The 11,767-nt window shown below is 44.4% G+C and overlaps 1 protein-coding gene across 1 annotated transcript; it reads left to right on the top strand.

Moving 5' to 3' along the window:
• Positions 1–792: 792 nt before the first annotated feature.
• Positions 793–8,085, top strand: LOC132473870 (uncharacterized). Its single transcript, XM_060074154.1, has 5 exons — positions 793–938; positions 1,085–1,331; positions 1,584–1,676; positions 1,922–2,061; positions 6,901–8,085. Exons 1-5 carry the CDS (start codon positions 793–795, stop codon positions 7,787–7,789), a joined length of 1,515 nt encoding a protein of 504 aa, XP_059930137.1. The 3' UTR covers positions 7,790–8,085.
• The last annotated feature ends 3,682 nt before the right edge of the window (positions 8,086–11,767 follow it).

Below are 11,767 nucleotides of genomic sequence, written 5' to 3' on the forward strand. Positions count from 1 at the left end.
TTTCTTGAAACAAGTAATATTATCTTAAGTATCTTCAGCCTGAATGAGTAAATAAGTCAAAAAAATGGTGTGATTAGATAAATGCACTGAAGACAAGTAAACTACACTAGTCTATATTTTCAGTTTTTGCACCATCGCACTAGTGTAGGTCCTCCTCTTCCAAGATGTACCTTGACTCTTTATTCAAGTCAATCAATCATCTCCACTCACAATATAAGCAGGCATGTGCAGCCAACGGCATCCAGCCTCTGTCAAGACAAGTGTTCAGTAACACCTTTAAAGAATTAAATCTGTCATTGTTCCATCCAAAGAAAGATCAGTGTGACACTTGCTCTGCCTTCAAAGCCGGGAACATCGAGGCTGCTGTGTGGGAGGAACACTGCGTTAAGAAGGACGAGGCACGAGCAGAAAAGGATAGGGACAAACAACTTGCAAATAACACCACCTTGGTTGCATGCATGGATCTGCAGGGCCTTCTCCTCTGCCCAAAGCTTCAAGCGTCTGCCCTCTACTACAAAATGAAGCTTGGTGTCCATCATTTTACCATCGACAATATGGCATCACATGAAGCGACTTACCTTTGGCATGAGGGTGAGGGGGGGGTCTTTGCCAATGAGTTTGCCTCCTGCATTGTGGACTATCTTGAAACACACCCACTTACACTTCATTCTTTGGAGTGATTGGTGTGGTTATCAAAACCGAAACCTGGTCCTGAGCAATGCCCTCTTAAAGTTTGCCACTGAAAGAAAAAAGCAAGTGACGCAGAAGTACCTTCAAAGAGGCCACACACAGATGGAATGTGACTCTGTGCACAGTGTGATCGAAAGAAAGTTGAGGAACCGAGATGTACATGTTCCAGCTGAGTATGCTGCAGTCATTCGGGGAGCTCGTTCAAGTCCAAAACCATACGAGCTGAAGCATGAGGAGGAGGCTGACAGGTTTTTCTTGGCTGGTCATTACCACGGTCCACGTCTATCACACCACCGCCGTCCCACTCCCTGGTGACACAGCTCTCACTGCATTGGCGAACAGCTTCATACCGGCATCGTTCTGACAACGGCCTGTGTTTTTATGTTAAATATAGATCCAGAGCCAAGCAATGCCGAACACCTTGCAACCTTCAGTTGGACGGGAAACGCCAGGGCCAGCGCTCAGTAGTGGCCTTGAGTGTCAGTCGCATCGGCAGGCTGCCGTTCATTCAAGACACCATCTCCGGGCACCATTTCCTGTGTGACACCGGCGAGCAGAGGAGCATTCTGCCTGCATCGAGACTCGACTTCCTAGCTGAAGGCCTTAACCCCCACTGCAGGCTACTAACAGCACTCCCATACGTACTTATGGCACTCGACACGTTGAACTGTGTTTTGGTGGCCAGCAGTTTAGCTGTGACTTTATCCCAGCCAAAGTGGCTGTTCCCCTCCTGGAGGATTTTCTATGTGCTTAAAGGCTGCTGGTGGATGTGAACCAAACGCTCCCTCTCACACAGCTCTCACACAGCTCTCACTCTCTCAGAGCAACGCTCTGGTGATGAATTATTTTTTTTTTCTGTGTAACAACTGATTTGTTGAAAATGCAAGATCCAGAATGGGCTCATCTCCAAGAGACGAGCCATCTCGGCTGCAGAGGCGTGCTCGCAACAGGGTCTTGCAACCAAGTCTCCATCAACCACAAAGGAGGTGGGGGATGTTGCTCGAACTGAATAGGTGGTCCTCACCTCATTGTGTCATCCAACCTGTTTGCAAACGCGTCACTCTCGCCAACAGCATAGCTCGAGGAGAGAAGTAGAGCAGATAGCTGAGAAAAAGCTGTCTTGAATTGCTCGTCTGCAAGCGGAGAATACCGCTGCAGGGAAGGCCGAAGTGACCGAGCAATAGAGGGCCGTGCCACGAACGTAACAGGCAGCTCCGCCTTCTCCTTACAGCCAACAGACAAGAAGGAGAGTGCGGGTTCTAGGAGACAGGTACAAAAAGCCATACAAGCGGCCTTGTGCAACGAGTGCCCAGCTGACGAGTGCTCTGCTCATGAAGCACACGGGAATGCTGCACGGAGGCAGGAGAACTGGTGGGAATGTCTACCTAGATGTATGTTCGATAGATCAGTCTACCAGCCTACCAAGTAGACCGTAGCAAATGTTGCTTTTCTACCCATTAACATTCACACATTAATCCACATGAAGGGATTGACGAGATTGTTCCACTGTTTTAAAATGGATTGTCGTTTGTGATGTCACTGAAACTGGCTTGTACTGGCTAATTACACTCACACCTGGTGGCATAATATCACCCGTTTAATCCCAGGAGCGCTGGCACCACTTAACTACTTTGAACAGTTTTTTGTTGTTCTGACACCAAGACCCCACTAGATGGCATATTGTGCTTCACTTCTGCAAGAGTCACTTTCGATTGCTTTTGACAGACATTTCGCATTAAAAAAACAAAATTATGTGACGTTGGCTTTTTATCTACCTTTACTGTTCATATGCTTAAAAAGTGTAATTTAACTTGAATTACACATAATTTACAACTTGAAGTAAAGATGATTAATCCTAATAAATAGCTGATCAAAATACTAAATATTGATGTCACTCTTGAATGCATGCATAGATGAATGCATGCCTCTTTGAGTTAATTTATCAAAGCTATTCAACAGAAAGTGAAACCACAATGTATAAAATCAGAAGGCCTGCTTGAATAGAAGCCGAAATGCATCGCATCACATATGTGGGCTAAACGTAAAACAACTTGACATTACTAGTCTCATAAAAAAGTAGTCGTATTACATAGATTATTGGTGAGTAGAAGTAATACACTCGCTCAATATGGACGTCAGAAACATTGGCAATAAGATATAAAGAATCGGAAGCAGAGAAGTATCCTTCTTCATATGCTAAGTAAGTATCATTAGCGACTTCTTGATGCATTCATTTAATTATAATGGGTCATATTGATATGTATGATATATTGATAAATAATTATTTAGGTCAAAGTGCAATTGCTTCAAATGAGTCGGCCCGGGCCTAATAAGTGTTGGGCTCCTGACTTGCTATGCAGTAAGTCTGGCCTCGCTCCCATACAATTGTTTTGCAGGTGGTTTTTTAGCCGGTGCAAATAGACAACCGTTTATCTAATGTGAGGCGGGATAAATACGCTGAGCAGAGGAGTACCGTAGAGGCAACAGAGATCAGCGGTCTGTTGATTACACTATCGAGATGGTATTAAACAAACTGTATATTCCCACTAAAAAAAGAACACACTGCACTCAAAGCTTTCGTTGATGTGAGTGTAGAAATATTTATATTTGTACACGATCATAGTCATGTTGTGATATTTGCTTTGTCCTTTTCAACCCAGGCCTTTTTTGGTTTATTTATTAATTTAACTTCACAGGAGCTGGGGTTAATTTTGTTTCCACCTATTTAAATCATGTTCATAGAATACATACACTAATTTACTTTATAATTATCATCCCAGGCATTCCAAAACCTAGATCAGGAATGCGCATATTTTTTTAGATAATGTAAAAAATATTTTTTAGAAAATGATCAGAGAAAATTGTGTGTGAGTGATGTAATTTCAGATCATTAGCATGTCTAAACACCTTTATGAAACACTGCCTCTACTGTAGCTCACCCCTGGCCTGAGGGAACTGGCTAGCTACAGCTAGGCTCACACCTAATTATGACCCAGTGGTCACTCTATGACGGCCTCGCGAGAGCATCTACCAAAAAAACAACCGTTTATATTCTAGAGGTCCTTGTATAGTAAACTGTTTATTATCTCTATTATCTCTGGGGAGCTATTACAACCCCTTGTGGAGTGTGCCTGGTTGAAGGATGGTTTAAGGAGCCATCAACCACACAAACGCCACACCCAAGTTTGTTTTTAGAAGTGGTGGGGACAATAACCATAAGCTTGAGTGTGGTTTGAAAAGTGCTGGGTACCCTTACGTAAGCTATTCATCCATTCAACGCTGCATTACAATATGCTCAGTGTATAGTCAGGTGTTGAAAATCCTATTCGAACAATAAGTTGAATACACAGTTTGTGTTTTGGCTTGTTTTGCAAAACGGCGTTGGAAACACCAGGGTGTTTCCAACACCAGGCTCCAAGTCGTCACATATCTCAATCAGACAAAACAACTATAACCACATTGGCATAGCAATCGCACCGTGTGTAGCTGCTACTAGCTGCAATCTATACAATGCATACTAGCTGGAGCACCAACCAGAATCAGATCACAATCGCTCAGGACCGTGGATAACCTTTGGCCAGGTCATCAGGAGCAAACAGAACCAGCAGCAACGTTTACGTAAACCAATTTCTTACCTTATGTGGCCCTCCACATGCAGGCTAGATGATGTATCCATATCGTGTCACAAACATGCCTTTTACAGGAAGCAAAAGGACCGGCTATTTTCTGAATAAAAATGTCAATTTTGGCTGTCTATCTTGAAACTTCTCTAGTGTGTTCACACCAAACGCGACGAGGTAACAAGATCCCATACGAACGTATAGACGCGTATCGGGCAAATTTTTTTGATTTGTTTTGATTTGTCGCGCCACACTTGCGCTCGCCGTGCACAGGCGAGCGCGTTCACGAGGATTTGTGGCGCGACAAATTCGCTCGAGTTGAAATATTTCAACTTTGACACGAATTTCGCGTGATGACAGCCAATCAGCGTTCAACAGCGTGGCCACTGAGTGACATGTGTAACGTAACAGCCAATCAGCGTTCAACCGTCAAACTCAGTGCAGTGCAGTCCGGGGTGAACTGCAGCATGGAGGAGAAAGTTATTGTTGCCGTTTGCGACTCTCGGAGCTCTATATATAATAGTATATAATATAATATAATTGTATATATAATATCACCGCCAAAAGCTCTGTGCGCCTCCGGATGGTCGTAGCGCGGGGAGTTCATAGGGATTAGGCTTCTCGGGAGTCGGGGTTTGTTTACCGGCGTTGCTATGGGTTCCGGTCTTGTGTGTTCCAACGGTTTATTAGGTAGGTCTATCTAATAAATGATGTCTTCGTGCGCGCCTATCGCATGATTTTAGACTCGACGATTTCGGTTGAGTATGTGGGTATTTTTTCAGTCGCAATTGGTTTCAGTGGCGTTTTCTCCCGGAGGCCAAGGGAAGCCAGGCTTCCCTGTTTTTTTAGGCTGTAGTTGTCATCCAATAAACACATTTATATTAACAGTTTCGTTAATTATTTTGTGCTGTGTTGCTGTCATTTCTTCCCCATTTTCTCCTCTCATTGACCATTTCACAATGCGCGATACGGCGCCCCTGTTATATACTGAAGACGCGGCGAAACACAACACTGTACGCTGCGAGGAAGCCAGCCCGAGCTGGCATCCCTTGTAGAAAAAAAAAGAAAGAATTGACCAATCAGGTGAGGCTACCGTAATGACAGTGCCCTCCTCTGATTGGTCAGGAGGGTCCCAAGGGAAGCCACTCGGCCCTTGGCTTCACACCAATCAAATCAAAGCATCATTATCAACGTCACCGAAAAATCAAATAGCGCGAAATTCGCATGTTTGTTTTTGTTGTTTTTGTTGTTCTCATTTTTGAGTAGCCTAGTTAGCATTGCAAATGCAGTTATGGAGGGTGGAGATGTAGATTTAATAGATTATTTGCTTAAAAATAATTTTGCTAATCTACCACAACAGCAGCGACTCCAAATAAAATCAGATGGTAGGCCAACACCGACGCTGAAACTGCGATTGGAGAGAAAGCAAGCCTTTCGGACGTTCAATGAAGCGAACTATACTCGAACGGAGTGGCTAGCTGGCAGCAACAAACTCAACAGACTATTTTGCTGGCCGTGTATTCTTTTTGATAGGAATTCGTGCTCCCTCAACAATCCCTGGGTCACTACAGGATTCGTTGACCTTGCCAACTTGTCCCGCGCAATCAAGAGGCATGGAAAATCCAAAATCAACTGCGTTGTGAAACTGGCACTGTTTGGACGTGTCAGGATTGATGAGGCTCTGGATTTGGCAAGAAGCATCAGCGTAAAGAAGCACAATGAACAGGTTACAAAGAATCGTGATATTTTGAGGAGACTTATTGTAACAGCCTTGTACCTTGCTCGCCAAGAACAAGCTTTCCGTGGACACAATGAGGCTGCTGGCAGCGCAAACCGGGGCAATTTTGTGGAGTTAGTTCATGCGTTTGCGGAGTTTGACACTACGCTTGCAGAGCACTTGGGATCGTCAACAGTCTTCAGCGGTATGTCTAACACCATACAGAATGAGATAATCGAAAGCATAGCTCGAGTCATCCAGGATGAGACTGATACAGAAATAAGCATGTCCCCTTTCATTGCTGTACAAGTGGATGACACGTCCGACATATCAAACAAGTGCCAACTCACTGTCATCATCAGATATGTTAATGAGAAAGGCAGTGTGTGTGAGCGTTTTTTGGGCTTTTTCGATGTCAGCAAAGAAAGATATGCAAAAGCCATAACATCAGTTGTGATGAGAGCCATCGATAACTACGGTCCAACTGAAAAACTAATTTGTCAGACGTACGATGGAGCGAGCTGCATGAGTGGACAACACGGTGGCGTGCAGGCTTTGGTGAAACAACACTGCCCCAATGCGCTATTCATCCATTGTTATGCGCACAAGCTAAATTTGGTTTTAGCACAAGGCACAAATAACGTCCAAGCAGCCAAACTGTTCTTTGCCGATCTGGATGCCTTTCACAATTTTTTCTCACGTTCATGTAAGCGATCAGCATTACTGTGTGAAGTGGATCAGGCTGTGCGTGTACCAGGAGGCTCCGCTGTGAGGTGGAACTTTAAAAGCCGCGCGGTACTTGCCATTCATGAAGGCCGCACATCGTTATGTGTGGCCTTTGACAAGATGACGACAGAGCCCGGATGGGACAAGGAGACTGTCCTTGAAGAAAAAACTGGAGGATTTTGACTTCACCTTACTGCTCGGGGTCTTTCAGTCAATTTTCGGCCTCACAGAACCACTCTTCCAAGTACTGCAGAGCAAGACGGTGGACATCAAAAAATGCCAGGATCGCATCAAGAGCACGATCAGTGCTCTCAAAGCAACACGAACAGATGAGACGTTCACTGGCATTTATGATGAAGCAGTCCAGGCAGTCGGAGAACCAGTGTCCCGACGTTTTCGTCGTCGTCGCGGCTGGGATGACCTAGAGCAGGGGTTCAACGAGCAGCGCCGAGAAGGAGAGGAGGACGCTGTGGCATCTTACAGACGTCTGTACTTCCAGATTGTGGATGGCATAGTATTGCACATGACCCAGAGGTTTGCCGATATGGAGCACCTGAGCTTTTTCCGCGTACTGGAGCACACATCCTTTGCATCTTTCAGCAAGCCTGCTTCATTTCCCACCAGTGAACTTGCTCAGTTGCTGAAGACGTATCCCTTCTTTGACGAGCAGAGGTTGAGGAATGAGCTGCACACGCTGTACAACAACACGTTGTTTCACAAGCCACCTGGAGACTTGCTACAGCTCCTTATTGAGGATGACCTACAGGGCACACTCTCCGAGATCTACAAACTGCTGCAGCTCATGCTCACAATACCAGCCACCAGCACATCAGCAGAGCGCTCGTTTTCCTGTCTGAAAAGGATCAAAACATACCTGAGGAACACATGTGGACAGGACAGACTTGTGAACCTAGCGAAGATTTACATTGACTCAGTAGTTGTGGAGGACCTGAAGGCCAAAGGGAATTTCTATGACAAAGTTATGGACCGCTTCGCCACCATGAAAGACCGGAGAATGGCCTTCCTCTACAAATAGGGTCAGTAAAATACACACCTCCCGTTGCGGCTCTAATGTTTCCTGAACTTATGGGGAAAGAAGCAACGGTGATTGACCGTACTAAACACCTTATCCATACTATGGGTCTGTGAAATGCTAATGAAATCAAATGTATTTATTAAGCACATTTAATAGTGTGCAATTATTTATTTATGTTTTTGTTATAATGCCCACCGTTTTTATTTGTATGCCCACCGTTATTTTTTATTTCTTTTGAGGATGGACACTGGGGTTTCAGTGGCCCTCACAACCCCCACCACCCCCCCTTCCCGTGAGGATGGACACTGGGGTTTCAGCGGCCCTCACAACCCCCACCACCCCCCCTTCCCGTGAGGATGGACACTGTTTTAGCGACCCTCACAACCCCCACCACCCCCCCTTCCCGTGAGGATGGACACTGTTTTAGCGACCCTCACAACCCCCACCACCCCCCCTTCCCGTGAGGATGGACACTGTTTTAGCGACCCTCACAACCCCCACCACCCCCCCTTCCCGTGAGGATGGACACTGTTTTAGCGACCCTCACAACCCCCACCACCCCCCCTTCCCGTGAGGATGGACACTGTTTCAGCGACCCTCACAACCCCCACCACCACCCCACCCCTTTCAAGTGTGCATATTGTATATAGTTGTATTGTATATAGTTCTCTGCAAACCTATGGTGGCATCATGCCTTCAGTGTGCATATTGTATATAGTTCTCTGCAAACCTATGGTGGCATCATGCCTTCAGTGTGCATAATGTATATAGTTCTCTGCAAACCGATGGTGGCATCATGCCTTCAGTGTGTATATTGTATAGTTCTCTGCAAACCTATGGTGGCATCATGCCTTCAGTGTGCATATATTGTATATAGTTCTCTGCAAACCTATGGTGGCATCATGCCTTCAGTGTGCATATTGTATATAGTTCTCTGCAAACCTATGGTGGCATCATGCCTTCAGTGTGTATATTGTATAGTTCTCTGCAAACCTATGGTGGCATCATGCCTTCAGTGTGCATATTGTATATAGTTCTCTGCAAACCTATGGTGGCATCATGCCTTCAGTGTGCATATTGTATATAGTTCTCTGCAAACCTATGGTGGCATCATGCCTTCAGTGTGCATAATGTATATAGTTCTCTGCAAACCTATGGTGGCATCATGCCTTCAGTTCAGTGTGCATATTGTGTATAGTTCTCTGCACCTATGGTGGCATCATGCCTTCAGTGTGTCTTGAACAACCACACAAGGTTGCCCATTTATATGAATTTTGTTGATGTATTTGCACTTTTAATCTTGCTGAATTCTACAAGGCAAATTAATTAATTTAAAACTTAAATGGGGTCGTTCCCCGGCCCCATTTAACCACTGTCGCAGACATGAATAATTGTGTGCTGTCATGAATTGTGACCCATCGGGGATTGCGACCTGCTGCTTGTGGACTCTGTGATGATTGCAGACATGAATAATTGTGTGCAAATACAGATATGAGGACGATAAATGACATGAAAACATTTGGTTTGGGTTTGCCTCATTTTCCCTGCATTTACAGTGTGGGCGCAGAATTCGACGGTGCGCTAGATTGATTGATCGTTGATTGCGACCTGCGTTGCTTGTGGACTCTGTGATGATCGCAGACATGAATAATTGTGGCATTAGTTCATATTTATTTCATAAACGGCAGTAAAAAATAATAATAACGGTGGGCATACAAATAAAAACGGCCATTATAACAAAAACATAAATAAATAATTGCACACCGTATTAAATGTGCTTAAAGGCACCCAGTGCAACTTTCGAGGCAAAAATGAACATTCAATTTCTAGTCTTTTTTACACGTAGTATATTTCAATAAATCCCTACCATTACATATCGACATTCAAGGAGCGAAGATGAGACGTTGTTGTGTGGTGAGAACTGATAGAAAATCGTAAACAAAAACAATGGGCGCCATCATCTTTATTTATTGTAACCTACAAAAAATAAACAGGATTCCAGTCGGCAATCCTCGGAACAAGACCGATGAGTCCCGAACGCTTCCGGAGATTCTAAAATGTGATCCTGTCACTGGTTCTGTTTGCCAATGCGCAAATTGTTTTCTAAGTGTGTACATACTTTACGATACACACCCACATTCAAATTTTGTAAAATTTTGTACCGTTTTGTGCCGTTTTGTACCGTTTTGTGCTGCTTTTTCTGCGCCCGTGGTTTTCTCATTTCTGTAAGGATGGCACATCGTCCTCCCCGAGCAACAAAGCAGAAAGCCCTGGAGGGTTTTCACCTGATGGAGGAAGATTCCAGCAACGAGGTATGTAGAAAAGTTTTGTTTTCTAACTTTTGCGTGGACCGTAACGTTATGTGTTGTCATCGATCACCGGTCTCACTTAGTATTCTCTAATAGATATGAGTAGATAAAGTAGATTACTTACCTGTCAACAAAACGGCACAAAACGGTACAAAATTTGAATGTGGGTGCGTGTCGTAAAGTATGTACACACTTAGAAAACAATTTGCGCATTGGCAAACAGAACCAGTGACAGGATCACATTTTAGAATCTCCGGAAGCGTTCGGGACTCATCGGTCTTGTTCCGAGGATTGCCGACTGGAATCCTGTTTATTTTTTGTAGGTTACAATAAATAAAGATGATGGCGCCCATTGTTTTTGTTTACGATTTTCTATCAGTTCTCACCACACAACGACGTCTCATCTTCGCTCCTTGAATGTCGATATGTAATGGTAGGGAGTTATTGAAATATACTACGTGTAAAAAAGACTAGAAATTGAATGTTCATTTTTGCCTCGAAAGTTGCACTGGGTGCCTTGATTTCATTAGCATTTCACAGACCCATAGTATGGATAAGGTGTTTAGTATGGTCAATCACCGTTGCTTCTTTCCCCATAAGACGCTACAGTCAGTAAGACGCTTTCAAGAAAGAAAGTATTGCCCGGTGTCACAAAACGAATGTACCCATTCCGAGTCTAGCTTCAAACTCGTGCATGATGCAGAAAATGTGCTTGTTCTGGGTTGTCTTGGTGTTGTCTTTTAAGTAGTGTTGAATAGTTAACATTGATTTTGGCCTAGTTTTACGAAAAGGATGTATATCAAATACTGTGATTGTGTGAGTCGTGTTACACGTGAACATGAAACTTGAAATAGCCGACAACCGCGCTGTCGATTCTTTGACCATTTAGCGGCTTGTGCATTTCGGTCGGGGAGGGGTTGTATTTATAATAAAATGTATAATTTAGTGAGATGTTTAGGAGGACTGTGTGTGTGTGTGTGTGTGTGTGTGTGTGTGTGCGAGAGAGAGTGAGCGCGAGAGCGAGAGAGCGCAGGAGAGAGAGAGAGAGAGAGAGAGAGAGAGAGAGAGAGAGAGAGAGAGAGAGAGAGAGCGTGTGTCGTGTCGGTCAGATTACCGGTGTGTGTAAGTCCTGGTAAATGACCAGGCGCTCAAATAGCTGTTGTAGTTGCATTAACTACATCCAAGCTGAAACATACTATTTTCTCTAAAGGCTTGGCCTCACTTGGCTTCCTCAAAAAAAATCCCCACGCCACGCCACTGATTGGTTTGCACATTTTTAAAAGTGGTGGGGACAAAATTCGTATTTCAAATAATGGGGGGGACATGTCCCCCCCGTAATCGACGCCTATGGCCACACCCCTATCCCTCCCTGGAGGATAATCCAGGACATAAACACAGCAATCATCATGGCCTCTGGTCCTCGACTATCAAATGATACCAACCACACATTCTGTCTAAATCAATGTGATTTTAGGTCCCGTTTACATGAAAGGAAAACGCTGATATTTCCATGCTGTTTGGTCTCTCATTTACACGAAAACCCAGTTTTCATCAAAGAAAACAATAATTTCGAATAATAGGCCGGCAATGACCTCCTCTTGTTCGGCTTCTTATACTGTGATGATAGGTCCTCTGAGGCAGGCATGTCGCATTGGTGTATGGCGTAGGG

This window comes from Gadus macrocephalus, chromosome 16, assembly GCF_031168955.1.
Source record: "Gadus macrocephalus chromosome 16, ASM3116895v1".
Classification (NCBI taxonomy): Eukaryota; Metazoa; Chordata; class Actinopteri; order Gadiformes; family Gadidae; genus Gadus; species Gadus macrocephalus.

Coding starts and splice junctions, on each gene's coding strand:
- LOC132473870 (XM_060074154.1), top strand. CDS start 793: ATGGAATGTGACTCTGTGCACAGTGTGATCGAAAGAAAGTTGAGGAAC. Junction 1,677..1,921: donor CTCCATCAACCACAAAGGAG/GTGGGGGATGTT, acceptor TTCTCCTTACAG/CCAACAGACAAGAAGGAGAG. Junction 2,062..6,900: donor GCACGGAGGCAGGAGAACTG/GTGGGAATGTCT, acceptor GGATGGGACAAG/GAGACTGTCCTTGAAGAAAA.